At 46.4% G+C, this 27,653-nt stretch overlaps 3 protein-coding genes across 7 annotated transcripts in view; 1 reads left to right on the top strand and 2 right to left on the bottom strand.

The window, feature by feature from the left end:
- The window catches only part of sf1 (splicing factor 1), a 33,043-nt gene extending 10,395 nt beyond the window's left edge, over window positions 1-22,648 (top strand). For 2 of the 5 annotated variants that reach the window (XM_068021425.1, XM_068021423.1), the window contains exons 4-12: window positions 8,836-8,988; window positions 13,513-13,602; window positions 14,272-14,455; window positions 16,168-16,283; window positions 17,062-17,169; window positions 17,497-17,689; window positions 18,289-18,508; window positions 20,223-20,415; window positions 20,878-22,648. In XM_068021425.1, coding sequence (XP_067877526.1) covers window positions 8,836-8,988; window positions 13,513-13,602; window positions 14,272-14,455; window positions 16,168-16,283; window positions 17,062-17,169; window positions 17,497-17,689; window positions 18,289-18,508; window positions 20,223-20,415; window positions 20,878-21,277 — 1,657 coding nt within the window. In that variant the 3' untranslated portion in view covers window positions 21,278-22,648. The remainder of the gene's footprint in view (window positions 1-8,835; window positions 8,989-13,512; window positions 13,603-14,271; window positions 14,456-16,167; window positions 16,284-17,061; window positions 17,170-17,496; window positions 17,690-18,288; window positions 18,509-20,222; window positions 20,416-20,877) is intronic. The other 3 variants (XM_068021424.1, XM_068021428.1, XM_068021426.1) reach the window with 3 other exon arrangements.
- A 486-nt stretch (window positions 22,649-23,134) lies between these two features.
- LOC137355846 (bcl2-associated agonist of cell death-like) lies at window positions 23,135-26,677 on the bottom strand. Its single transcript, XM_068021429.1, has 2 exons — window positions 26,459-26,677; window positions 23,135-25,385 (listed from the first exon to the last, which is right to left on the bottom strand). Exons 1-2 carry the CDS (start codon window positions 26,621-26,623, stop codon window positions 25,272-25,274), a joined length of 279 nt encoding a protein of 92 aa, XP_067877530.1. The 5' UTR covers window positions 26,624-26,677; the 3' UTR covers window positions 23,135-25,271.
- Window positions 26,678-27,634: 957 nt separating this feature from the next.
- Window positions 27,635-27,653, bottom strand: part of LOC137356006 (1-phosphatidylinositol 4,5-bisphosphate phosphodiesterase beta-3-like) — a 40,255-nt gene continuing 40,236 nt past the window's right edge. The window contains exon 5 of the mRNA XM_068021707.1: window positions 27,635-27,640. Coding sequence (XP_067877808.1) covers window positions 27,635-27,640 — 6 coding nt within the window. The remainder of the gene's footprint in view (window positions 27,641-27,653) is intronic.

Raw genomic sequence — 27,653 nt, 5'->3', positions numbered from 1 at the left:
TCAAAAGGCTGTTTAAATTTGAAGGAGTCAAATCCATATTTACCTTGGGATGGTTGAGTTCGCGATCTTCTGGAATTTGGGCCGCAGTGATAGCCATCACTCTAATTCATCTCAGTTAATGAAATCCTGTTCGTTCAGAAATCATCTGGCAGGACAGCATGTCAAATACACCAGTGCCAGCTTTTTTCCCAATCAGAGAGCCGCACTTCCTCCTGGCTGGAAGCAGACATGAGATGGCAGGCTCTCTGGAGGCAAACTATTCAGAGCCGCTCGCCCCCTTTCCTGTTACTCAGCTCAGTTCTGAGCATCTGTGCAATGGAACATTCTTGTCCACTAAATGCCACTAACGGTCAATATTGGGTTAGACCATTCGCTCCCACTTCATAAGCTTCCATAAAAGCTCTTTCAGACCTCTTGGTGCCCCATGCTTAGTTTAGCTACTTTCTATTTTGCATCTGCTGTTTCCTTGGATTATTACTGTTTTGCAAATTTGATCATACAACAAAAAATGAGAAGCCCAGTCCGCTAACACCTCTCACCTGAGCGCCGCGATCACCAGCCGTTAATGAGGCAAACTCCCAGGACAGGAAGGGTTTGCTGATGTTTCATGGGCTGTTGTCCTAACAAACCTGTAACTCCAGCCTTATTCAGCAGCAGTGTAATATGAGCTGCTCTTTAATTCTACCACAAGACTGGGGATCTCTATCAACTAACTTACATCTTAAGCAAACCCAGCATGGTTGAAAGCACTACAGCATCATGTGTTACGGCTGAGGCGGGAGGAGTGTACTGTCTTTTCTAGTTCCACTTCTCTACAGGTCACAACATATATATTCAATCATATATTCTACTCTTTATCCCAGAATAAAATCCAGCAACCAGGTTTCTTTAATAAACAACAAAATTATCAGTTTATTATAAAAAAGGACTTAACCAGTAACGAATCAAAGCATTACCATACAGATCGAAATATGAAAGTTCCCCTATTTAAATTCCGTGCGCACGTGCACGCACACACTGAAAAAGATACAGAAATTTTCTCTGCAGTGGTCTGTCACAAAAAAAACAGCAAGTGTTTGGCCAAAGTATTTAATTCTTGAAGAAAAAAGAGATGTTGAAAGATGTCAGCTTTCCCTTTTTGGTCTGGCGTCCCATATATGCGTCGACGGCTGTGGCTGGGATCTTTCTAAAGCAGTTATTTTCGGGTGATGTTGAGGATCGGTTTGGCAGGCTTTCTGGAGAAATGTGGCATCAGGAGTTTCTGGCAGGCTTTCCAGGAGAAGTGCAGCATCAGTTTCTCTATTTTACACTTGATTCTCGGGAAGTTCTCAAAGAGATGGGTGGTGGCTGGTTTTCTTCAACTATCTTCAAAACAGTTCACACCCCAACACAGTGTCCAAAGTGAAACCTAAAACAATATCTCAAGAGTCAAGCCTCCTGACCCCTATAAATCTTGACCTGTCACTTCTCTGTAAACATCTTCCCCAGGTCACCAAGCTTTCTGTTGTTTATTGCTTGAAGTGCATGACTTCCAGCAAGGCTGTTTTAAAACAACATCTCTATCTTTCAGTGAACTGTCAATAACAAAGCAAAGTCCAGCTTCTAAGAAATCTTCAGCCTTCTGATTAATCCAGCTCCACAATTTAAATACAAGTCCTCAAAAACATACTTAACAAAAAATATAGAAGCACTTCCGTAACACCTCCATCCTTGGAGGAATGAAACGCCATTTTTTAAATGCTCCGGTCACATGATTCCCCAGGAGTAGCTCTCTGGTGGAAAAGTTATGCCTTTTCCCAACAAAAGAGTTTGGGTGGCTCCTGTGTCCATAAGTATAACTATAGGTTTACCTGCCTCATTTGAGGGATAAGGAGTTTTCCTTTTGACAAGAATTCCCTATAACCTTCAGGTATCTGATTCACGTCCCCGCACTCTCCGTGGTTTTTCGACTTGGCCTTACAGCTGCAGTCTGATCTGACGTACTCTCGGTCAGGGCCCCTTTCTCCACATTGGCCTTGTGTACCACAATAAGTCCCATGGGATTACCCCACAACTTCCAGCATTCTGCACGAAGGTGTCCCACCTTGTGACAATGGTAATAATTAGGCTTGCGGACTTCACTTTCCACCCTCGGCATCTTTCTTTCTGGTGTGATGAGAAGATCCCGGGGCGTTCCCAGCTGACCCTTGTCCCCGACTATTTGCCTTCCTTTCACCCTCCCACCTTCTATCCTCCTTGGGTTTGTGGGGGTGATGGACAAAGGGTTTGGGCTTATAAACAAGCTCATAATCATCTATTTCCACTGCCTGTCTTTCTGTTGAAACTTTCTGGTTCTCTACATGGGTTCTTACTAATGGAGGGAGTGAATTTTTAAATTCTTCCAGGAGAATTAGTTCCCTAAGGTTCTCATACTGGCCTCTACCTTAGTGTCCGCATCCAACGATCAAAATTAATTTGCTTTACCCTCTCAAATTCTACATAAGTCTGCCCAGGCTGTCTCCGGAGGTTCTGAAATTTCTGCCTGTATGCTTCAGGGACCACTCATAAACAGTGAGAATAGCCTTTCTTTCCTCCTCAGAAAGCATGGCATAAACTTCATGAGCTATGCCCAGGAGTCTGCTTTGCATAAGCAGTGTCCAACTTTTCTGTGGCCACTTCATCTGTCTGGCTATCTTTTCAAAAGAAATTAAAAATGCCTCTACGTCCCTTTCCTCAAACTTCGGGAGGTCTTGTACAAATCTAAACAGCTCTCCACTGGATCCTGGGCTGGAGTCAGAACTTTCCCCACCAAAAGTTTCCTTGGAGTCAACACCACCTCTTTGTCTTAGTTATATCTTTTAAAATTTGAATTCCCTTCCTTCTCTTTAACATTACCTTTGAAATTCTAGTTCAGGTTTTTTGATGTCTTTTTCCTGTTAAAGCTAAAGCTGCTTCATCTCTAACTAAATTTTAGCTAAATCAACTGCATTACCATCTGGTTACTGCAATTATGTCTGCTTTCTTAGCTCCTAATGTTAACTCCTAACACCAACAATTCTGCCAAATCCTTTAGCCTAGCCTTAGTTAAGTTTCTCATCACTCAGAGATGCATCTTTCTTCCCCAGAAAGGTCGTAGCAACTGACAAAGACATTCCAGTAGTGTAAACTTTACTCTAATGGACAACAAACCTTTTGTTAAACTTTTCCTGTTTTCGATTATTATTACCCCACTTACAATTGCACGTCGTCAGCGTTGGATTATCCCGGATGAGCCCCAATTATATGTTGTGACCTGTGGAGAAGTGGAACTAGAAAAGACTGCACTCCTCCTGCCTCAGTCGTAATGCATGTTGCTTAACTGTTAGCCTTGGGTATTACCAGTGAACTGAGATGCGCCCATCCAGATTTAGGAGACCTCTGGCTTTATTACCACTACAACACACAGGATGTTTCTGTTCACTTGCTCCGGGATCAGTAATAATGAGTACGCGTGTGCGAGACGCTACGCACGTATATCTTAAAGCGTCCCTCTGAATCTGACTGTGCCTATACTGTCTCTCACACTGGATGCTGTTAACTTCACTAAATCTCAGGTTGCCCTTTTAACTTGACTGTTTCCTCCAACATCTAGTTTTTGAATGTGTTTAGCTGTAAAGCATCTTACTGCACATGTTCTACATCAGTGCATGTGGACAGGTATTTGCCTTGGAACCTTTTTTAAGCAGTCTTTGTAATCCAGAATTTTTTTTGTGCTCCATTGCTTATTTAACTGTTTGTTTATTTTCCATTTAACAATTATGCCACGATTTCAATCCCATAATTACATTCTTGTAATTTGAACAGTTTACAGTGCTGGTTTTGGTTGAATCTTTGACTTGTTGAAAATGTTTTTTTTTAATACCTTCGGCTCGCTGCCCTTTTTTCAGTGACATTAGGAAGTGACCACAGCTGTCCTTGAGTAGCTGTTAAACTGTAAATAAGTTTTAATGAGTTAGAGGTTTTTTTTGTATTAAGAGAAAAAAGCTGCCTTTCTTGTTCTGACCTCCCTTTCTTGCATGCATGCTGACAGTCAATAATCCGATTGTTCAGAAAATGCATTGGTCCTGTCAACCTGCCTATTTAGGTACTAAATTGCAAAGAGAGCCAAGCTTAAGAACTGGATTGTTGCACCAAGAGTACGTAGGGTATCCCATATTACCAACCCCAATTGATGAAACACTAGTTGCTAGAACCAGGCACATATCGGCTGTTGTGTTTGGTAGTTTTTAAATAAAGAAATATACTTTGGATTAAGTATATATGCTGTGATGGTACTAAGCCATACTGGCCCAGGTAGCCTACGTTTTCATTTCAGGGCCTCAGTAGGGCTGCTTCAAATTGGCTTTGCTGCCCTTTGATTAAGATTGGGGAGGGGTGGTGGGAAGATCACAATTAGGGCCCCTGCTCCAGTGTGCTTGTGGATAGCGGGTAAGAATGGGCTCAGCTGTGATGCTCTCATGGCCAGAAAGTTTGCATCTTTGTCCAGCTTCACATTTGAAATGCCAGTTTGGGTGTCAGAGCATCTTTCAAGTCAATCATAGAAAGCATCCAGTTTTTCTGTGCAGAGTGTAAGGCCTCAGGGCCCAGTTGTTCTACTAAGCATCGTTTTTTAAAATTAAAAATACACATTTCAAGGACACGTACTTAAAGTGATTGAGGGATCAGCTGGCCACTGATGGCTAAAGTAATGAACATTTACTCTTTGGCACATCAATCCCCTGATTCTGGTATAGAATCTTTCATGTTGCATCTACACAAGTTATAAAGCTGCCCTCTCCCTATCGAGCTGATGAAGGCTTCAACAGCATTTTTATTAAGCCAGTAATGGACATGGACGTATAAAAGGTGCTATCTTTGCTAACGCCTCCCCTCCCTCACCATCACCATAATTGGTCTGAGCTATCTACCTTTGTTTTCATCTGTGACACCCCTGGGGTTTGTGCTGAGAAGTTGGAAGTCGTACTCACCAGGTGTAAAAATGCTGTTCTTGGTTCTAGTTCTCTATTTGCTGCCAGTAGGGGAAATGAATGTCCTTGGTTTAGCCGCACTGGCATTGGTACCCATGTCAGTTTGAGCTGGTAACTGGGTGTCAGTACTGCCGCTGCACATTAACCTGGCAACCCAACCATGTACTGTAATGTTGCATGCAAGATCTGCTTTGAGGAGAACAGGGTAGTTATCTAAAGCTAACCTTTTTAAAATGAAGCGACTCATCACAAACAGATTTTAGTGAATGTGTTTAGATCCGTTCTCCACTTACAGGTTAGTGGGTAAATATGGTTAGCATCGAGCCCTGGCCCCTGGGGAGAAACCTCACCTGTGCTGAAGTCGCTGACCTCGGCAAGGGCAACAGTTTAGATGTCACACTTGGCCTCAACATCCTCTCCCCCCTCGGGGCATTAACTAGGGGTGGTGCTGCTGCTCATTATCCGGTAATTGTGGGTGGAGGCTTGGCTGTGATGCCCAATGTATAGCCACCTGTCAGTACACAACAGTCTGGCATTGCATGTCGAACAGTGGCCATTTGGGTGAGGTCCGATCAGCCCATAGAGCTCTGCCGGAGTGAGTTGGCACTTTCAATAGCAGAGGGAAGAAATATAGGCTTAGTGGCAAGATCAATTCATCTAATCAAATGTATTTTGTAAGCGGTTTAAACACTTCACAATCAATTATCTGTCTTTGGTGTTTAAGTGACTTTTGCCCTAGGTAAAGTAATCTGCTGTATTCTGCTATATTTGGGATTATTATTTGAATGTAGGTGTAAACAATGGAATACTAAAGTGAAGTCTACGGTTAGATATGAATGTAGAAAACCCAAAGTGTTCTGATTAAAACCTGTGGATATTGTAGGGAGGGAACCAGGCCTGAAATGGCTGCAGGATCAGTTGTTTTCTGTTGACTTTCTAGCAGAAGGCAGACTGATGAACATTTTCCATTCTGTAATATAGCAATAACTATTTAATAGTTTGGCAGTCTCAATATTTTTTAAAACAAATTTGAATTCCATTAGCTGAAGCTCCACAGGTTTAGCTTAAGACGCTATTTGTCCAAGAGCTTCAGTACATGGTTCCCGGCTAGTCAAAGTGACCACTGGTTAACTAGTAAGGTATTGAGAAAGATGCCTCGAGTTCTTAGGGTTGCAACGATGTCGCACACAGCTAGTTGCGATCCTCTTGCATGCACATCAAATGTTTCATTTTCAGTCTGATTAGATTCCCAGTCTATACGTTGATGCCTTGAACATGTTAGTGTAACTTGGAGCAAATCTATTTGAAGGAGTGAAAAAAAACTTATTTTAATCACTCTGCCTTTCAGTCGGATGTTGTAACGTGTGTTCAGATTTCACTTGTAAAATGAAGACCACTCGTTGCAACCCTAGTAATGCCGAGACTGGTTTTATAAGATTGAAATGTTTAATTCTACATTTATTGACACACAACCCCCCACCCCCCCAATACCCTTTTAACCAAAATTCCCCTTTGTTGACTCCTTTAAAAATTCTTTTGAAATTTGTATTTAGTGTAAACTAATAGCAGGGTTTACAGGTGCACTGCGTGGGATCCAAGCCTGTAATGCATGGTTTGGAAAGAAGCTGGGCTTTTCTTGACCATTTTTTTTTTCATTTACTCATATACAAAAAAGAGAGAGAGGGGAGCAAAGCAGTCTGGGACTGCTAGCAAAGCTTAACATGTCTCTTTAGCACAGAGATCACTCTCAGGAGTAGACAAACTAGTTGAGTAGGTCCAGGAGAACAGGTTGTATTCCTTCACTCGACACCTGAAGAAACTGGAAAAGGCCATTAAGTGTCTCGAATAACTCCTTTTAACTTTAAGTCTGATGCATGTACCAGCCACTAGAAAGCTTTCTTTTCTGTTTAGTATGTGATTTTATCTTGAGTTCTGTGCAGGTTAACGTTTTTGGTGCAAGTATTGAAAGCTGCTAGCTAGAGGTGAAATCGAAGCATCTAACCTTTTGTCTTGCCTCCTACGAGGTCACCACTGAATAAAACAGTGCCCACACATTATTGCTGAGTGGTATTGTTGAACAGATTCTAAGATCCCCATTCCCTGCAAAAAAAAAAAACCACATGCATCTCTTGTTGACTGGGTCTGTGTTCAAAGATCAAAAACCACTCGATGGAACAAAATGGGGCAGGAGACACTTTTGCACTGACGCTGTGCCAGCAGCAGGTGCATGCTGTTCCAGCCCTCGACAGAATACTAACACAGAGGTAAATCCCACACTTCCTGCAGCGTTTGGAACAAGCCTTTCCCCCGACTCAGTATATGCAGCTTATTGGGCTTCAAGTGGGGCCAGTACCCTGCTCGCCCCCTTGTTTGTTCAGAGGGGCAATCTGGCCTCCATGGCCTTGGCGCTGCTCTTCCAGAATTAAAATCTACCACCCGAGAGTGTCTCCACCGTTAACCATCCACCAAAGTTCAAAAAAAATTGCCGGCACTAAGCCTTTGAGCTGTGTGACTGCTGACTAGGAGTTGATGTATTTAAAACACGGGCTCACCTGGGGTTCACCTGGCTGTTTCTCAGTGGAAATGAAATTATTGGCTTTTCTCTCGTTAGGGAGGGTTATTTTCCATTGTTTAGAACCATCTAGAATGACGAGTCTTGAATCCAAGGTACCCTTGGGAGGAAGCAGCAGAGGGAATAAATGGCCGGTAGCAGGATGCTGTAAGTTTTTGTATCTGAGATGCTTAAGTGCGCATTGCTGAGCCTTGGGAGTCATACATAAAGGTTCAGTTCATGCTCCATTAATCCGTATACATCTCAAGGTGTTGCTGCTAATGGGTTCAATAAGGCAACAATTTCTTTTATAAACTGCCCTTTCCAACCTCCAGGTCCACACAATTCAAACTGGACAAACCAGCAACTAAGTTATGTAATAAATATAGCTGAGTGGCCTGGGATTAGACAGCCTGAATTCCAGGCCCCAGGTGGTCCAAAGGACACTCTCCTCCTCTACTATTGCTGTTGGGTTGAAAGGTGTTTTGGATAGGGCAGGAGAGTAATGACAGCATTGTGTTCCTAATATAGTCTAACAGTAAGAGAAGATTGACCACAGAAGTGAGGGGGGGGGGGGGGGGTGTTGGCAAAGGGTTAACAAACTTTGGACCTGACCGCAAACTGTCACTTGAGGTATCGCTAAAGCGTCACTAACCCACAGTTATCTCTGTTTTTGTATTCCTCATTACACAGCTCTGCGCCTGTTGCTGTCACAGCTGTGCAAGGGGTGGGTCTGGGCTCTAGTGTGCAAACTTAGCTCTTGCATGTTCCATGTGGATTTGAACAAACTGAAGAGGGTGCCCGATGGGAATTTTGAGTTGGGTACAGTCTGCTCAGTCAACAAGAGGGGTATTCCAGTCTGCTCAGCTGACCTCAAGTTGGTTTTATAATGTAAAATGTTATTTGATTTTTTTTGATAAATTTGTCTCATTAACTCCCTGTTCACAGCCTTAGTGCAATTCAAAAACTACTTAAAGTAGCTTACTGCCTCTCCAGTCATACAATGTCGATATGGGCGTGAGCACTGAGAGTTAATTATCGTCTTCTGAGTACAGCTAGTGGTGTTAACCAGATTAACTGTTTAGAAACACAATTCTCAGCGCAGGTTAAAATGACTTCCTCATCTCGGTGTCTTGTATCAGGTGTTAAAAGCTACTGGAACCCATTTTGGGGAACAAAAGGTGCTTAGAGAATTAGGAAAGTGTAGGAGAGGTGCTTAATAACTTTTATCGAAATAGAATTACTAAGGTGCGTGTGTAACGAGTGAGGTGGTTGTGACGGTTTGTGATCCCTGCACAGGTCTCCCTCCCCTGAGCCAATCTACAACAGCGAGGGCAAGAGGCTCAACACACGCGAGTTCAGAACGCGGAAGAAGCTGGAAGAGGAGAGACACAATCTCATTCAGGAGATGATTGCCCTCAATCCTGATTTCAAGCCACCGGCAGATTACAAGTAAGTGTTTTCTTTAATTAAAAAAAAATGATTGGGAAGTTCATCCACCGAGATTGAAGAGGAAAAAGCAGACTTGGGTAAGCTGGGAAGTTAACACCAAGCAAAGTTTTTTTTAAAAGCATGAAGATTGTTGGAAGCGGTGGGTGAGGAAGATTGAAGGTGGTGAAGAATCCCCCAGTTTTGAGATCTGGGAAAGCGATTAGAGGATGAGATAGTGTGCTGATGCTTGATTTCACTGAAGATGTTAGGAGAGGAGAGTGTAGCACAAGAAATAGGAGCAGGAATGGACCGTATGGCCCATCGAGCCTGCTCTGCCATCAATACGGTCATGGCTGATATTGGGGCTTCAACTCCACTTTCCTGCCCGCTCGCCTTATCCCTTGATTCCCTCAGACACCAAATATCTGTCTTTCCCAGCCGTAAATGTATTCAACGAAGGAGCATCCACAACCTTCGGGGGTAGAGAATTCCAAAGATTCACAACCCTTTGAGTGAAGTAATTTCTCCTCATCTGTCCTGAATGATTGGCCCCTTATCCTGAGACTGTGTTCCTGTATTTTAGTTTCCCCGACCAGCGGAAACTGTCTCTGTCTACCCTATCCAGCCCCTTCAGAATCTTATATATTTCAATGAGATCTCATCCTTCTAAACTCCAGAGAATACAGGCCCAATTTACTCAGCCTCTCATCATAGGACAACCCCCTCATTCCAGGGTCCAATTTAGTGAACTCCTGCTGTACTACCCCAATGCAAGCATATCCTTTCTTAAATGTGGAGACCAAAACTGCACACACTATTCCAGATGTGGTCTTCCCAAAACCCTGTACAATTGTAGCAAGACTTCCTTATTCCCCTTGCAATAAAGGCCAACATGCTATTTGCCTTCCTAATTGCTTGCTGTACCTGTTTCCAAACTTGTGTTTTCCTTGTAGAAGCACACCCATGTCGCTTTGAACATCAACACTTACAGGTTTTGCACCTTTTAACAAAAAAAAAATTCTGCTTTTCTATTCTTGTGACCAAAGTGAATAACTTCACGCTTCCCTACATTATACTCCATCTGCCATCTTGTTGTCCACTCACTTAACCTGTCTGTATCTCTTCGCAGCCTGTGTCCTCCCCACAGCTTACCTTTCCACCTACCTTTGTATCATCAGCAAACTTAGATACATTACTTTGTCTCTTCATCCAAGTCATTAATATAGCTTGTAAATAGCTGAGGCCCCAGCACTGATCCTTGCGGCACTCCACTATTCACTGCCTGCCAACTTGCAAATGCCCCGTTTATGCCCACTCTTTGCTTCCTGTCTGTTAACCAGTCATCTATCCATGCTAATATATTACCCTCAACTCCATGAGCCCTTATCTTGCCTATTAACCTTCTGTGTGGCACCTTATCGAATGCCCAGGTATACTACATCTACAGGTTCCCCTTTATCTGCCCTACTAGTTACATCCTCAAAAAACTGATAACTTTGTCAAACAAGGTTTTCCTTTAGTAAAACCATGTTGGCTTGTTCTAATTATACTGTGCTTTTCTAAGTGCATTGTTCAGACTTCCTTAATAATAGATTCCAGCATTTTCCCACTGACTAATGTTAGGCTAACTGGCCTGTAGTTCACTGTTTCCTCTCACACTGCTTTTCAAGAAAGGAGGGAAACATTTGCCAATTTCTAATCTGATGGGACCATTCCCGAATCCAAGGAATTCTGGAAAAATCATAGCTTGCACATCCACTTTCTCTGCAGCTATCTCCTTTAGAACCCGAGGGTGTATACCATCAGGTCCCGGTTTTTGTCAGATTTTAGTCCCTTAAGTTTCTCATACTTTTTCTCTACTGATAATTTCCTCTCTTTAGCCCCTAGGTTACAGTCCATTTCTGGTGTGCAACTTGTGTCTTCTACTGTGAAGACAGACACAAAATATTTGTTCAATGCCTCTGCCATTTCCTCATTCCCTATGATAATTTCTTCTGTCTCTGCTTCCAAAGGACCAATGTTTACTTTAGCTACTCTCTTCCTTTTTATATACCTAGAAAAGTTTTTACAATCTGTTTTATATTACTGGCTACTTTACTCTCATTCTGTTTTTTCCTTTTCATCAACTTTTTGGTGGCCCTTTGTTGGTTTCTAAAACACTCCCAATCCTCAGACTTGCTACTCTTTTTTGCAACATTGTAAGCCTGTTTTAATCTAATACTACCCTTAACTTTTTGAGTGAGCCACAGATGGATCTTTCTTGCTGTGTTTTTTGTTTTTCAATGGAATGTATTTTTAAATATTTTGAATTATTTTCTTTTAGGTTTCCCACTGTTCATTTACTGCCATACCTTTTAGTCTATTTACCCAATTTTCCTTAGCTAGTTCTTCCCTCATACTTACGTAATTGGCTTTGTTTAAGTTTTAGATTGTTTGTGATTGGAGTATGTCACTTTCAAACTTGGAATTCAGTAGTATTATTAGATTAGAGATACAGCACTGAAACAGGCCCTTCGGCCCACCGGGTCTGTGCTGAACATCAACCACCCATTTATACTAATCCTACACTAATCCCATATTCCTACTACATCCCCACCTGTCCCTATATTTCCCTACCACCTACCTATACTAGTGACAATTTATAATGGCCAATTTACCTATCAACCTGCAAGTCTTTTTGGCTTGTGGGAGGAAACCGGAGCACCCGGAGAAAACCCACGCAGACACAGGGAGAACTTGCAAACTCCACACAGGCAGTACCCGGAATCGAACCCGGGTCCCTGGAGCTGTGAGGCTGCGGTGCTAACCACTGCGCCACTGTGCCGCCCTTTTTGATCACTGTTTCCCTGTGGATCTATTGCTGTGACATTACTTATTAACCCTGCTTCATTACACAATACTAGATCTAAGATAGTTTTATCCCTAGTCAGTTTCATAACATATTGCTCCAAGAAACTGTCCTGAAAACATTCTACAAACACATCATCTACACTGCTCTTGCCAATTTCATTGTCCCAGTTGATATGAAGATTAAAGTTCCCCACAATTATTACATTGAATTTGTTGCCAGCTCCAATAATTTCTTGTTTAATGCTCTGTCCAGTGGCATAACTACTGTTAGGAGGCCTTTAAACTACTCCCACCAGTGTTTTCTGATTCTTGCTATTCCTGATTTCCACCCATATTGATTCTACTTCATGATCTTCTGAGGCTAGATCCTTCCTCACTAAGGTCCTTATGTCATCCTTTACTATCAGGGCTACTTCTCGTTTGTCACACTGTCTGTCTTTCTGAAATATTGTGTACCGTAGAATATTAATTTCCCAACCTTGATCTCCTTGTAACTGTGTCTCTGTAATGGCAGTTAGATCTAAGTCATTTATCTCTGTTTGTGTCACTAGTTCATATCATTTTGCAGATGCTTCGCACATTCAGATAAAGAAACTTTAATTTAATTTTTTTTAACTTCTATTCCCTCCAGTGATTCGCTGATGTACAACTTTTGATGGGAACAAAACAAAATGGGCGGCACAGTGGCGCAGTGGTTAGCACCACAGCCTCACAGCTCCAGCGACCCGGGTTCGATTCCGGGTACTGCCTGTGTGGAATTTGCAAGTTCTCCCTGTGTCTGCGTGGGTTTCCTCCGGGTGTTCCGGTTTCCTCCCACATGCCAAACACTTGCTGGTTGATAGGTAAATTGGCCATTATAAAATTGCCCCTAGTATAGGTAGGTGGTAGGGAAATATAAGGACAGGTGGAGATGTGGTAGGAATATGGGGTTAGTGTAGCATTAGTATAAATGGGTGGTTGATGGTCAGCACAGACTCGGTGGGCCGAAGGGCCTGTTTCAGTGCTGTATCTCTAAACTAAACTAAAATGCATCAGCGGGGATATTGAAGAAAAGCACTGTTACACAGCTTGGTGGGGGGATGGGGGTGCACCGTCAGACTGAGTACATGATTTATACTACAGCAAGTTGAGGCTTGGGGCCCTGCACATCAGTGTGGAAAAGATAAAGGCAAAAAAAAAATTGGAAAGCATTTTATACAGTGTTTAAAACATTCTTCCAGTACATAACAGCATGAGGGTCACCAGGAAAGAAGTTGAAATCTCAAGGGACTGGTGTGGAGCAGAACAGTAAATAGTAACCCAGAGATTGTTTCCAAGAGGAAAACTGAGAAACTGAAGTGGCTCTGCTGGGAATGCAGTTTGCTATGTGCCAACAAAGCCTTTTTTTTTTAAACAGTGATGTCTGGAAGAACAAGATTGATGCACCTAATTGCTGACAACATCCTTGTTTTTTTTTTAAAAACAAGGGCTGAGTTTGGATCTGTAATAAAGTGGCAGGGACCTTTACGTAACTTTAACAGAGTGTGGAAACAGTGGAACGGGAATGTAGATTAAATTGTTGGCTCAGTTGTGATATGCTGCTGCATCATTGACTTTACACACCACCATATTGCAGCTTGTTGAGCTGCTGTTGTTAACTCTTACTTTGCCCCTTGCTTGCACACAGACTGTTAACATTCATTGGTTTTTTCACAGGCCACCAGCCACACGTGTGAGTGACAAAGTGATGATCCCACAGGATGAATATCCAGAGATAAACTTTGTTGGACTACTGATAGGACCCAGGTAAAGAGGCACTCAGCCCCGTTCTTACCTTTGTAGGTGGAAAGGGTCACAGATCTTTCCATTTTGTAGGTATAGCCAAGTGTGGATGCTGCTTGTGCTGTGCAATCAGTCAGAGAGAGAGAGAGAGAGAGTAGGCCAAGCTTTCGTATCTTCACGATGTTGCAAAGTGCTTCATATCCAGTTAATTGCTCTTGAAATGTAGTCACTGTGGTTTAGGCCAAGATGACAAAGTACAACATGAGGTAAATGAACAGTTCATCTCGTTCTTGTTACATTGGCTGAGGCATAATGTCAGCCAGGACATCAGGGAGCTCTCCTGCTCCTCTTCCAGTAGCGCCATGCGTTTAATCATGCCAATGGGGTTCGTCCAAAAGACCACCCCTCTGACAGTGCGGTGCTGTACTGGAGTGTCAGTCTAAATGATGGGTTGATGGATTACAGCCAGAGCCTTCTGACTCTGAGAGAGTCCTCGCACTGAGGCACTCGCCGTCCTGAATTTTCCACTGAGCAGGTGATGCTTGGTTTCCCTCCTCCTTGAGAGTTTCTAACATACACGTTCTCCAGGCGAGTATGAGCAGGTTAATTTGGAATATAACCTGTCCTTTTACTCTTGAGTGCTCCAAACAGTTTCTGACCTTGCCTCCACCCCCCCCCCCCCCTGTCTTTCAGAGGCAACACACTGAAGAACATCGAGAAAGAGTGCAATGCCAAAATCATGATCCGAGGGAAAGGCTCGGTGAAAGAAGGAAAGGTGGGGCGGAAGGATGGACAGATGCTTCCAGGAGAAGACGAGCCACTGCATGCGCTGGTCACGGCAAACACAATGGAGAATGTGAAGAAGGCAGTGGAACAGGTAGAGCACTTACACTGAGGTAAACTCTTCTTTCTGCAGTTTTGTGGATGCTGACGTCTCGAAATCCTTGCAAATGTGGGCCAAGGGTGGGATGATGGCCTCTTTCAACATGTGATGCATCACAAGGAGCCCAATCCTGTCCTTGTGTCGCATCAACCCATTCCATTTTCAGAGTGGGTCACTGGATAGTAATAGATAGCACTCCCAATTCAGTGAGAGATTCCCCCTAGCAAGTGGCTCTCGAATTCCAACTCTGAGCCTGTTCACCTCTGTTTTAATAGTTTCCCTGAGTCACTACTTTAAACAGATCCATCAGATGGAGTCATTGCAGCATGGCTGTATGCAGAGAGCTCTCCATCCGATAAACTGCACGTCATTTACACTGAAGGCTTCAGGACTCTGAATCTCTCTCATAACACTTCACATTACTTCAAAGTGCAGTCACTGCTATGTAGGCAAATGCATTCACAGCAAGAGCAGGCTAACAGAACTTACATTTATATAACGCCTTTTAACATCGCAGGTCATCCTAAGGTGCTTCAGAAGTTTAATCAGACAAAAATTGACTGCCACATAAGGAGATGTTGGGGCAGGTGATCAAAAGCTTGGTCAAAGAGGTAGGTTTTAAGGAGTGTCTTAAGATACAAGAGGGGAATTGAATACAAAAGTATTCAAGTAGGAAGCTATATTTCAGTTTTACAGGGCAATGGTGAGACCACATCTGGAGTACTGTGTACAGTATTGGTCTCCTTATTTAAGGGAGGATGTAAATGCGTTGAAAGATGTTCAGAGAAGGCTTACTAGACTAATATCTGGAAAGGGCGGGTTGTCTTATGAGGAAAGATTGGACAGGCTAGGCTTATATTGCTGGAATTTAGAAGAGTAAGAGGCGACTTGATTGAAACATAAGATCCTGAGGGGTCTTGACAGGGTGGATGTGGAAAGAATGTTTCCCCTTGTAGGAGAATCTAAAACTAGGTGTCACTGTTTAAAAATAAGGCGTCGCCCATTTAAGACAGATGAGAAATTTTTTCTGAGGGTCGTGAGTCTTTGAAATTCTTTTCCTCACAAGGCAGTGGAAGCAGAGCCTTTAAATATTTTTAAGCCAGAGGTAGATCGATTCTCGATAAGCAAGGGTGTGAAAAGTTATTGGGGGTAGGTGGGAATGTGGTGTTGAGGTTACAATCTGATCAGCCATGATCTTATTGAATGGTGGAGCAGGCTCGAGGGGCCGAGTGGCCTACTCCTGTTCCTAATTTGTATGTGCATAGAGAGAGGCGGAGAGGTTTAATGAGGGAATTCCAGAGCTTAGGGCCCAGGCAGCATCTTGATGTGGGAGCCTGGGGAGTGAATACTGACGGGTGGTTCATCCATTGGCCCCACAGACATGCATTATGTCCTTAGAGTCCCCTAGCCCAATACCATGTCCCTGGAAACTAGCTTAATACATGAAAGAAACCAGTCTAGGACCGTGCAGTCTCTGGCTCTCTGCTTGTTTCTTTTTTAAAGTATGAAAACTTTTGATCTCTGCTCCCATCAAACACACCCCTTTATTACAATGCTCACTCAACCTGTTGTTGCAGGAGAACGTTCCAGCTGTTTTGATTATGCCTTGCCGCAGTTACTTGGTCTTTTGTTTTTCGATAAAAGCGCAGCAGCCGAATAGCGGAGAATGTGCTGGTCCGGCTAACGGTTCTTCTTGTTCTCTGCAGATCCGAGGTATCCTGAAGCAGGGGATTGAAACTCCTGAGGATCAGAATGACCTTCGGAAGATGCAGCTGAGAGAGCTGGCTCGCCTCAATGGCACTCTCCGAGAGGATGACAACAGGTAACGTTTTGTACCGTAGCATGCTTGGGTGTCTGTAATTCAGGAGATGTAGGACTGTGTGTTATCTCCCAAGCTGCCCCGATTGTATTTCCCTGTCGGGGGAGGGTGGGAAAGGACAAGCAAATGTACCAGGGAGGATTGGAGCACAGTCAGCTGCCCCTGAAAGCAGAAAGTTTGTGGCCCAACAGTATGATGGCTACAAAAATTCCCGCTCTGAATTCAGAGAAATAACAGCACCTCCGTGATGTCGAGACATCCCAGTGCACTCTGCAGCCGGTGAAATACTTCTCAAGTATGGTCACTGTTGGAATATAGGAAATGCAACTGCAACTTGTACGCAGCACACTCCCACAAACAGCAGTGTGACAATGACCAGGTAATGGAGGGATAAATATTAGCCCCAGGACACCGGAAAGAACCACTCACCTTAAGACCCCTTGCAACATTTTGCTCACTTCCCACATCTGGCATCCAGTGGCTAGTTCAAGTGATTGCTAATTAGCTTTGAATTAGGGACATTGTGATGCTTTGTGCTTATAATTAACTAGGAATTGGGTTCAAACTGGCTCAGGACCCTTGCAGAGCAAGGGAATTGTGTGGTTCCAGCAGTGAAAAGGCATTGTGCTATCCCATTGCACCACCAAGCAGTTAACTTCTGTTTGTGCTAGTTTCTTCACAGTAATTCCCCAGTATACCCTTCTGCTTGCCCCAGGTTTGTTTGAAGCGTCCTGAAAGATGAAACCTTATGACTTAGAACTGTCTCCCCTATGCTGTGCAGGATACTGAGGCCGTGGCAGAGCACCGAGCCGAGGAGCATCACCAACACAACGCTGTGTACAAAGTGTGGCGGGGCCGGGCACATTGCTTCCGACTGCAAATTTTCCAGGTCAGTAATTAATGCTTTGAAACCACAGAATGCAGGGGTGCCCTACACAGTGATTATTCCAAGCTGAGAGTTGGACATGGAGCGTAGTTTCCTCTTGAGGAGTTAGATGACAGGAGCCCACCAGAGCAAAGCTCGGTGATTTGGTAGTGCACTATTGATTTACACAACTCTATCATCAGGAATTACTATTGTATCTTAAACTTGTGACTGAGGGGCTGGTATGCACTGAGTTTTGTTAGTAGTACGTGTGGTTTCTTGAATGGAATGAACTGCAGTTGCTCGCTGTTTATCTCGTCTCTTCCCTGCTGCATGGTTCAATCCTTGCAGTGGGGCCTCGTTCAACAGGCCGGGAGATCCACAGTCAGCACAAGACAAGGCACGAATGGACAAGGAGTACCTGTCACTGATGGCTGAGCTGGGAGAAGCCCCAGTCCCAACATCATCCTCGGCGCATCCAAGCTCCACGCAACAGAGTGTCCCACGGACCTCCGGACCGGGCAACAGCCAGCAGCAACTTCCAGTGAGTGAGGGATTCCTACCCCCATTTTCTCTCCTCCTGAGCACGCAACTTACTGGTGTAGTTATGTGGTGTCTGTCTCTTCATCCCTATCCGTTCTCCCCCCACTGCTTTCTTCATTTCCTCCAGGGATGCTGCAGTAATGTGTACTGTATTGATGATCTGATTTACAATCCAATTGAATGGATATTTACACCACAGTTGCTAATGTTTGTCACACCTTCAATACGGGGCCAGTCACAAGGCACTTCACAGAGGAGAGATGGCTGCTGAGCAATAGTGAAGGAGTTAAATACATTCAGAAGCCACGAGGATAAGGTTGTGAGGTGTTTTTTTTTTAGTGTCAGGGTGAAGTGATAAGGAGTGTCGAAGGAATTCCAGAGACTGGGGCAGAAACCGCTTCAAAACCTCACCACTAATGCAGCTCAGGACATGTGCTTCTTGGGTTTCCAGATTCGAAAAACACGAGACTTTTGTCTGTGCTTTTCCTGAACAACTGGCTCAGTGTGAATAGTAGTGTGTTTTGGGGTTGTGGGGGGCTGTCAGAGGGTAAAGTTCATCTGCAATGTTCCAAATCTTGACTCCACTCTTCCTTCTTCCAGAACAGACCTCCTTGGATGAGCTCTGGCCCCTCGGATAGCAACAGACCCTACCACGGGATGCACGGTGGCCCCGGAGGGCTGCATCCTGGCTTCCCTCCACCGATGCCCAACATGAGTGGACATCCGATACCGCCCAATCCCAATGGGCCACCACCACCTTGGATGCAGCCGCCACCACCTCCGATAAACCAGGGTCATCCATCCGTACATCCGCCTATGAGTAAGTGAGAAGCCCAGGCACGCTTACGTCCTCAGTTACATTCAAAAGGTGGATTGGGTACAATACGAAATTCACATGGTTAGAAACATGCAGTCTGGTGTGTGCTCCATCCCTTCCCCTTGAACCTGTGGAGATGTTTTTTGGATTGCTGTGGTAGAAATCATAGTTTTCTGATGCCTAATATCCAGCCCAGGCACCTGCAGTTTATCCCTGTGAGATGAGACTTTTTAGTTAAAATAAGAGCCTGGGCCAGGGTGGAGGACATCTCCAGCTGTGGAAGCAACAGGGATTTAAAGGCTTGAGGATTATAGGAGGGAGGGCAAGACTGATGCAGAGACTTGGTTTCAATTTAGGGAGGAAGGAAAGCCTATTGTTCAGGGGATTCAGAGGGCAGGAGGAACAAGGGGGGGAATATTCAGAGGGCAACTGACCATCAGAGATGATGCTGCAAGCCTCAAGGGCTAAAGTTCCCGTTGCCATTGTCTAACTGTCTAATTGTGCTGTGTGGCGAGCGCATTCAGAGCTTGTATGTGAACTGTTTACTTGGAGTACTGCAAACAGTTCTTTTCTTTAGAGTCGTAGAGATACAGCACTGAAATAGGCCCTTTGGCCCACCGAGTCTGTGCCGACCAACAACCACCCATTTATACTAATCCTACATTAATCTCCATATTCCCTACCACAACCCCACCATTCTCCTACCTACACTAGGGGCAATTTACAATAGCCAATTTACTTATCAACCTGCTGTGGGAGGAAACCGGAGCACCCGGCGGAAACCCACGCAGACACAGGGAGAACTTGCAAACTCTGCACAGGCAGTACCCAGAACCGAACCCGGGTCACGAGCTGTGAGGCTGCGGTGTTAACCACTGCGCCCAATGTGTTGTCTTATTAAAAGAATAGTGGGGAACTGGAGAAGATGCAAAAAAAAAAAATCTAAAGATGTTAGCAGAACTGCAAGGTTATAACCATCAGGAAAGATCGAACAGGCTGGGGCTCTTTAGGAAAGAGAAGGCTGAGGGGGGTGACCTGATCGAGGGCTTCAAAATGATGAAGGGGGTTCGTCGTAGAGAAGACGTTTCCATTTGTGAGGGAGACCAGAACTAGGGGGCCATCAATATAATAAATCCAATGGGGAATTCAGGAGAAACTCCTTTCCCCAGAGAGTGGGGAGAATGTGGAACTCACTACCACGGGGAGTGGTTGAGGTGAATAGTATCGATATATTTAAGGGGAAGCTGGATAAACACATGAGGGAGAAAGGAATAGAAGGATATGGTGATAGAGTGAGAGGAGGCTCGTGTGGGGTAGAAATGCCAGCACAGAGCAGATGGGCCAAATGGCCTGTTTCTGTGCTGGGAATAAATGAGCTGCACACATTGTGTATTCTATTTTGTTTCAGCATCCGGAGAGGTCAGCGAGTAGAGTAACTTTGAGCTGCCTCTCCTTTGCCACAAACTGGTAACCAGGTTGAATTTCAAGTCGAGTTATCTGTTCTACTTTTCCCCTCACAGGATGCAGGTCAGGAGGTGTGACAAAGTATTGAGAACATAGGCTTGTGTTCAGAGGTTACCACACATTCTGGCACTGAGGGTTAGGCACTGGTGATCAGCTTGAAACCATAATATAATACTGTATGGGCCTCTTCCTCTGCTGTTTAAAGGAAGCCTTCTGCGTCCACATAACCTAATACTTTGTGTTTCTGTGATAGACATGATGCCCCATCCGATGGGGATGATGCCTCCTCCACCCCCACCACCAGCCAGCCAGCCTCCACCCCCACCCAGCGGCCCCATCCCACCCTGGCAACAACAGCAGCCTCAACAGCAGCAGCAGCAACCACCACCTCCACCTCCCAGCAGCAGCATGGCTTCCAGTGCACCCTTACCCTGGCAACAGAGTGAGTAAGGATGCATTTCTAAACTTGGTTTCTTTTTGGAAAGCTTTCAGTAAATGCTTGTTAATGGGCAGTGACCTGTTGTTTAAAAAAAAAAAATATATAGGTGCTATTCCGTCTGAAGTGCCTCCTGCATGCTCCTTCTCCCTCTCCTCCCTCCCGCACATTCTCCTTCTCCCCCCAACCTCCTCCCAGTGAACTCGGCACTGACCAACAATCGATTGGGCATCCTCTCTATTCCTGCTGCCTCAGTGCTGCATTGTATAAACCCTGAGGTACGGAGTGGGGTGGGGGTGGGGTGGTGGTGCAGCTTTGCTGGGCAGTATATTTCCAGCTGCTTAGTGAAAGTCTTTACAGAAGGGGTCTAACTGCCTCAGTAACGAGCCTGTCCTGGAGCTGAATGCCCAGTTTGTGAATTGTGCTCACTTTCCAAGTGACTGCCTCTGTGCCTCTCTTTTCCCCCTTTCAGATACCAGCACCACGACGACTACTACGGCGAGCATCCCTCCATGGCAGCAGCCGCAGCAGCAGCCGCAGCAACCACAGGGGCAGCCCACGCCAGCCTCCAACGCGGCCCCTCCTCCGCCGATGCCTGCCGCCCCTTCTATGGTTCCCCCTCCCCCTGGGGTCCAGCCTCCCCTCCCTCCCGGAGCCCCGCCCCCACCGCCCCCTCCCCCACCCGGCACATCCGGCATGATGTACGCTCCGCCGCCTCCGCCCCCCATGGACCCGTCCAACTTTGTAATGATGGGGATGGGCGTGCCAGGGATGCCGCCCTTTGGAATGCCCCCGGCTCCGCCCCCTCCCCCTCCCCAGACCTAAAAGACCCATATTTCAGTTACCCATACCCTCGAACCATGTACAGATAAAAAGGAATTCACTGTAGAGGGAGCCAGGGTCACAGTGTTGCCATTGGCCCTCAAGCTTGCCAAGGCATACTTGTGCTATTTTTAAGTTTTAGAATTTAAAAAAAAAAGCTAACAACTGTAAATGCTAGGGAACAACCTCTGCACCTCTCATTGGGATGCAACTGAATGAAACCTTATGATGAAGATGGTCGTTGTGAGGTGTTGGCTGGGGGAGGAGTGAGTTTGGGTGTGAATAAAAACAGTATTAAAACCATGAGTGGTCCCTCCCTTGTAAACATACCATTCTCTCTGAATCTGCATCTAAATGTGTGTTTGACGGGCTAGGGCAAACTGAGTATGGGTGTTGCTGTCTCTGCAAGGAAGGGAAAGGTTGGTGGAGGAATCACTGTCCTCTGTCACCAAGTGTGAGAGAGAAACCTTCAGGAGCTGGACTTGGGATCCTATAAGTCTCGTGTCTCTCCTTGAGTTTGTTGTGTCCCTTGAAGGTGCTTGATGCTCACAAGGCAGCCCAGCACTGCTTGTATTGACATCATCTGTTAATAGTTGAAGCAACTACCCATGCAGTTTGTTTGTGGTGGGGCAGGAGGGAAGGGGGGGGGGGTAGTTAGTGCTGCGTAATAGGAGGGATGGAGGAGAGATCAAGCATTTGTGTAGTTATTAAAGGTGACAGTATCTCTTGTCGTTCTCTATGTGGTCCCACAATCACTACAGCAATACTTGCGAAATGGCCGCCTTGTACGTTGGTAACTCATTCTGTGATCAGTGGACGGTCTCGAGTGGCTTGTTTTAACTGTTACTTTCATCTTTTATGAAATGATGTAAACCATTTTGACAGTCGCAGCAGGCGCTGCACAGCGATCACATTTTCTTTTTCTTTTTCTTGAACCGCTGTTATTTTTCCTTGTGTTTGCCACGCTTGATGTTTGGGTGGAGCTTAATCCTGCACGAGGAGGAAGAGGAGACTTGTGTCTTTTCTCTCCCCTTCACCTCACCCCACCCCAGAATCACAGGACTTGCAAGCACACTGCTGCTTTCCAGGTGAGGTGGCGGGGACAAGGGGTGAAGCTGTTGATCACTGCCAGATCCTGAGCCAGAGAGCAGCCAGTCTCGTAGTGCAGCAGTTCTACCTTGAGCTGCTGCACACTTTGCTATGCTGCTGATCTCCTGAATATGGTATGTGCCAGACGGGGGTACTGTCCCTTTAACCGACTACGTTTGTCTTGCAGGAGTGGTGCGTGAAACATTTTTTAAATTTGTGCTCGAGGTTGGAAGCCTGGGGCATTTCCACAGTTTGTTTTCTTGTGTGCTCTCTCTCGCTGTGAAACATTAAAAAAGGGGAAGATTCACCAAATAAACTCCTATGTTTTCTTATGTTTTTGTCTTTTTTTTTTACCTGCTTGTGTGTAGTATTTGGTCATTGTGCACAATGTGTTAGGATTTTTTAAAACTCTGATTTACTGAGGTTGCGATTTTTCTAACCAGCAGCGTGGGACTTGAACTCTGCTTCCCAGGATTGTTAATCCAGCAGTGTCCACTGTGCTACTATATTCCAACCTGGAAAAACTGCACCCTGCTGGAGTTGGTGGCTTCATTCACTGGCAATACTTCAGAGCTGAGGCTGCATTCGCCATTCATGATGCAGGTTTATAGACAGGCAGCGCAGGTCCCAGTGTGAGTCAATGGGTGAATGGAAGTGGAGAGCAGAGAAAGGGGAATTGCCTTCAGCAGTCAGTTTGCACTTAGATGTTCTGGCCTTCCTGTGGTAGAAAATTAGGCAGGTGAAAACGAGCATGAGTTCCAAAGAGAAGCCCTTGTGTGTATTAAAAAAAAAAAATTCTGTTACATGAACAGCAGATGCACAGGTTAAATAATTTTATTGGATTTTAACTACATCGCTTAGTTACAGCAAGCCTTTGATTAAATCATTTTAAAAAATCTTCCTAATGGGGGTGGGAGGGGGGATAAGAATCAGCCCATGCCAGGTTCCTCCATTGACTCTCTAGGTGGAGGGTCTCTCCCTCGAGCATCAGCCCCTTGTCCAATTCATTCTGGCTGTCCTGTGGCAAAGGTTCCTGTTAAATGAGATTGAGCCCAATGGCCCTTTGTTCAAAACGCATCCCCAAACACTGAAAACTAGCACCATGACCCACCCCGTTATCTTCTCTCCAACTTCCCCACTTGAGCAAGATTTGTCACAAACTGCTGACTGGGATCAGGTCTTTGTGCGATATACGAGTAACTCAACAGCAATCTACATCAGACAGCCAAAGCTGGACAGAATACTGTGTACAGTTCTGATCGCTAGGCCAGCTGTCCAGAGCAACCCAGTCACTCTTGCTGCTGTTGCCCATTTGGAGTTCCAGGTTCCATATTATGAGACATGCAGATGCTAGAAAAGGTGCGAAAAAGACACGAATGACACCAGAGCTGCGAGGTTATCACTGACAGGAAAGATCGAACAGGCTGAGGGGGGGGGATGACCTGATAGAGGAGGTTCAATAGGGTCAACGTAGAGAAGATGTTTCCACTTGTCGGGGGGGCCATCAATATAAAAGTCACTAATAAATCCAATGGGGAATTCAGGAGAATCTCCTTTCCCCAGAGAGTGGGGAGAATGTGGAACTCACTATCACAGGGAGTGCTTGAGGTGAATAGTATCGATATATTTAAGGGGAAGCTGGATAAACACATGAGGGAGAAAGGAAAGGAAGGAGATAGTGATAGGGGGGAGATGGGAGGAGGCCCGTGTGGAGCAGAAAGGCCAGCATGGAGAGGATGGGCCAAATGGCCTGTTTGTTAATTCAATGATAGATCCTGGGGCACTTTAGCCATACTTCATTTGAGCCTGAACACTGGTGGGATATTTGGCTGTGCAGGGCATCACAGCAGAGAGTGATGATGTTGCTTCCCCCACTGGGTGTGGTCTGATCGCAGGCCCTGTTCCTCCATCCATCCCCTCAGTCTTAAGTAGTTAGTTGCTCTCGGCCAGTCCAGTACCATGGGCTCAAGCACCTGAGGGTGGTGCAGGTACAGGAGGAGGCCATTTGTCCAGCCCTATTTCATATCCCTTAATACCCTTTACCCAACAAAAATCTATCCATCTCAGATTCAAACTGAGCTTGCATCTGAGAGAGAGAGTTCCACACTTGAACTATTCTCTAACATCGCTCTTAAATAACCTGGCTCTGCTTTGAGGATCTGTCCCCTTGGTCCTAGACTACACTCCACCAGCAATGGGACAAAAGTTTCTCTCAATCAGCTCCTTTCAAAATCCTAAAAACTGCAATGAAATCATCCCATATCTTTTATATTCCTTGAAACACTGGTAACATTCAGCTGACTGTTTTTAAATTATTCATTCTTGGGATGAGCCTCGCTGGCCAGGCCCAGCATTTATTGCCCATCCCTAATTGCCCTTGAGAAGGTGGTGGTGAGCTGCCTTCTTGAACCGCTGCAGTCCATGTGGGGTAGATAGACCCACAGTGCTGTTTTGGAAGGGAGTTGCAGGATTTTGACCCAGCGACAGCGAAAGGATAGTGTGTGACTTGGAGGGGAACTTGCAGGTGGTGATGTTCCCGTGCATCTGCTGCCCTTGTCCTTCTAGTTGGTAGAGGTTGCGGGTTTGGAAGGTGCTGTCTAAGGAGCCTTGGTACATTGCTGCAGTGCATCTTGTAGATGGTACACACTGCTGCCACTGCGTCGGTGGTGGAGGGAGTGAATGTTGAAGGTAGTGGCCTGATAAATCCACTGCACTCCTTCCAAGGCCAACTCCCCCCTCAGTTGTGCTGCCCAGAATTGTAGTTACTCCAGATGAGGATCACAAATCGAATGCAACGGAGAGGCAGTGTGCCTGATCATTTGGAAGTCTGTCTCACCCCCATACTAGACACACAGCAAAGGCTCTGGCTGTCTTCCTGAGCACTCGGATTTGTTTGAGGTCAGCTGTCGATTGAAGTTGTGGGGGGGGGGTGTTGGTTGGTTTCGATAAGGTCTGTCAGCAGTCGTCCGCACGCTGGCGCCTAGCTGTATCCTTGTTGGGAAAGTAGTTCATCACCCTTCGGTAGACTCTGCACATGATCTCTCCAGCACTTTTGGAAATGGGGAGCCCCTGTGTCAGAAGAAAAAAGTACCAAGATATTAAATCACCCCGGTGATGGGGGGGGGGGGGGGTGGTCCCAACACCGTGTCCCTCTGCTGATGGATCTGTCTGGGTCACAGCTGTCTCCATCACTGTACAAATGGGGCTTGTTCAGTGGGTAGCACTCACTTCCTTCTTCCCCCCAGCGAGTCAGGAGGTCGTGGGGTCGAGCCCCCACTGTGTAGTCCAGGATGACAATTACCCATTTTCAGTGACGACGGAGCGCCGTGACACGCTGAGGGAGGGTCGGTACTGAGGGAGTGCCGCACTGTCGGAGGGTCAGTACTGAGGGAGTGCCGCACTGTCGGAGGGTCAGTACTGAGGGAGCGCCGCGCTGTCGGAGGGTCAGTACTGAGGGAGTGCCGCACTGTCGGAGGGTCAGTACTGAGGGGGAGCCGAGGACTGTCGGGAGGGTCGTACGTGAGGGAGCGCCGCACTGTCGGAGGGTCAGTACTGAGGGAGTGCCGCACTGTCGGAGGGTCAGTACTGAGGAGTGCTGCACTGTCGAAGGGTCAGTACTGAGGGAGTGCTGCACTGTCGGAGGGTCAGTACTGAGGGAGTGCTGCACTGTCGGAGGGTCAGTACTGAGGGAGCGCTGCACTGTCGGAGGTGCCGTCTTTCAGATGAGACATTAAACCGAGGCCCCCGTCTGCCCTCTCGGGTGGATGTAAAAGATCCCACGGCCACTATTGGAAGAAGAGCAGGGAGTTCGCCCCGGTGTCCTGGGGACAATATTTATCCCTCAAACAACATCACTAAAAACAGATGATCTGGGTCATTATCACATTGCTGTTTGTGGGATCTTGCTGTGCACAAATTGGCTGCTGCGTTTCCTGCATTACAACAGTGACCGCACTTCAGAAAGTACTTCATTGTCTGTGAAGAGCTTTGGGACGTGCTGAGGGTGAAAGGAGCTGGAGAGACAGGGATTTTACTTCTGCCGTGTTACTGATGAGAGGGTAAAGCCTGAGTAGGGGGAGGAGGGGACGGACGGAGGGGGGGGTGCGGTGTCTGCAATGACAGTGCAAGTGGAAAGGACGAACCTTGCGCTCGGTGAAAGTGGAGACAAACTCATCACTCATCCTCCGGAGCTCACGTCCGTACTGCACAGCGAGCCAGAAGTTGGGTGGTTCCGATCGGCTCCGACTCCTGAAAGGCATCACGTCCTCCAGCAGCTCGGCTTCAGGCAGCGTCACCCTCCGCGGCATAGGAACCCCGTCATGAAACACAACCGTCTCAGCCTCTGTGGGGGATACAGCAGAGAGAGAGCAGCATTGGAGTGAGGGTGGAACTAACATAGTTGATACATCTCTCTCTTTCATAAACCCAGGGCGACAGTCGGACAGAACATCAGGAAGGGCAACAGCTGTGCCTCTGGAGCAGTCGTTCACTCTCCCTCCCTTCCCCTTCCGAATAAAAAGGTTGTGGATTTGAGCCCCAAACCAGAGACTTGAACCCCAAAATCCAAACTATCACTCCCCAGTCCAGTACTGAGGGAGTGCTGCACTGTCGGAGGGTCAGTACTGAGGGAGTGCCGCACTGTCGGAAGGTCAGTACTGAGGGAGTGCCGCACTGTCGGAGGGTCAGTACTGAGGGAGCGCCGCACTGTCGGAGGGTCAGTACTGAGGGAGCGCCGCACTGTCGGAAGCTCAGTACTGAGGGAGCGCCGCACTGTCAGAGGGTCAGTACTGAGGAAGCGCCGCACTGTCGGAGGGTCAGTACTGAGGGAGTGCTGCACTGTCGGAGGGTCAGTACTGAGGGAGCGCCGCACTGTCGGAGGGTCAGTACTGAGGAAGCGCCGCACTGTCGGAGGGTCAGTACTGAGGGAGTGCCGCACTGTCGGAGGGTTAGTACTGAGGGGAGCGCCGCACTGTCGGAGGGTCAGTACTGAGGGAGCGCCGCACTGTAGGAGGGTCAGTACTGAGGGAGTGCCGCACTGTCGGAGGGTCAGTACTGAGGGAGCGCCGCACTGTCGGAGGGTCAGTACTGAGGGAGCGCCGCACTGTCGGAGGGTCAGCACTGAGGGAGCGTCGCACTGTCGGAGGGTCATCACTGGGGAAGTGCCGCACTGTCGGAGGGTCAGTACTGAGGGAGTGCCGCACTGTCGGAGGGTCAGCACTGAGGGAGCGCCGCACTGTTGGAGGGTCAGTACTGAGGAACTGAGGGAGTGCCGCACTGTCGGAGGGTCAGTACTGAGGGAGTGCCGCACTGTCGGAGGGTCAGTACTGAGGGAGTGCA

This window comes from Heterodontus francisci, chromosome 44, assembly GCF_036365525.1.
Source record: "Heterodontus francisci isolate sHetFra1 chromosome 44, sHetFra1.hap1, whole genome shotgun sequence".
Classification (NCBI taxonomy): domain Eukaryota; kingdom Metazoa; phylum Chordata; class Chondrichthyes; order Heterodontiformes; family Heterodontidae; genus Heterodontus; species Heterodontus francisci.
This window is presented reverse-complemented; position numbering and strand designations above follow the sequence as displayed.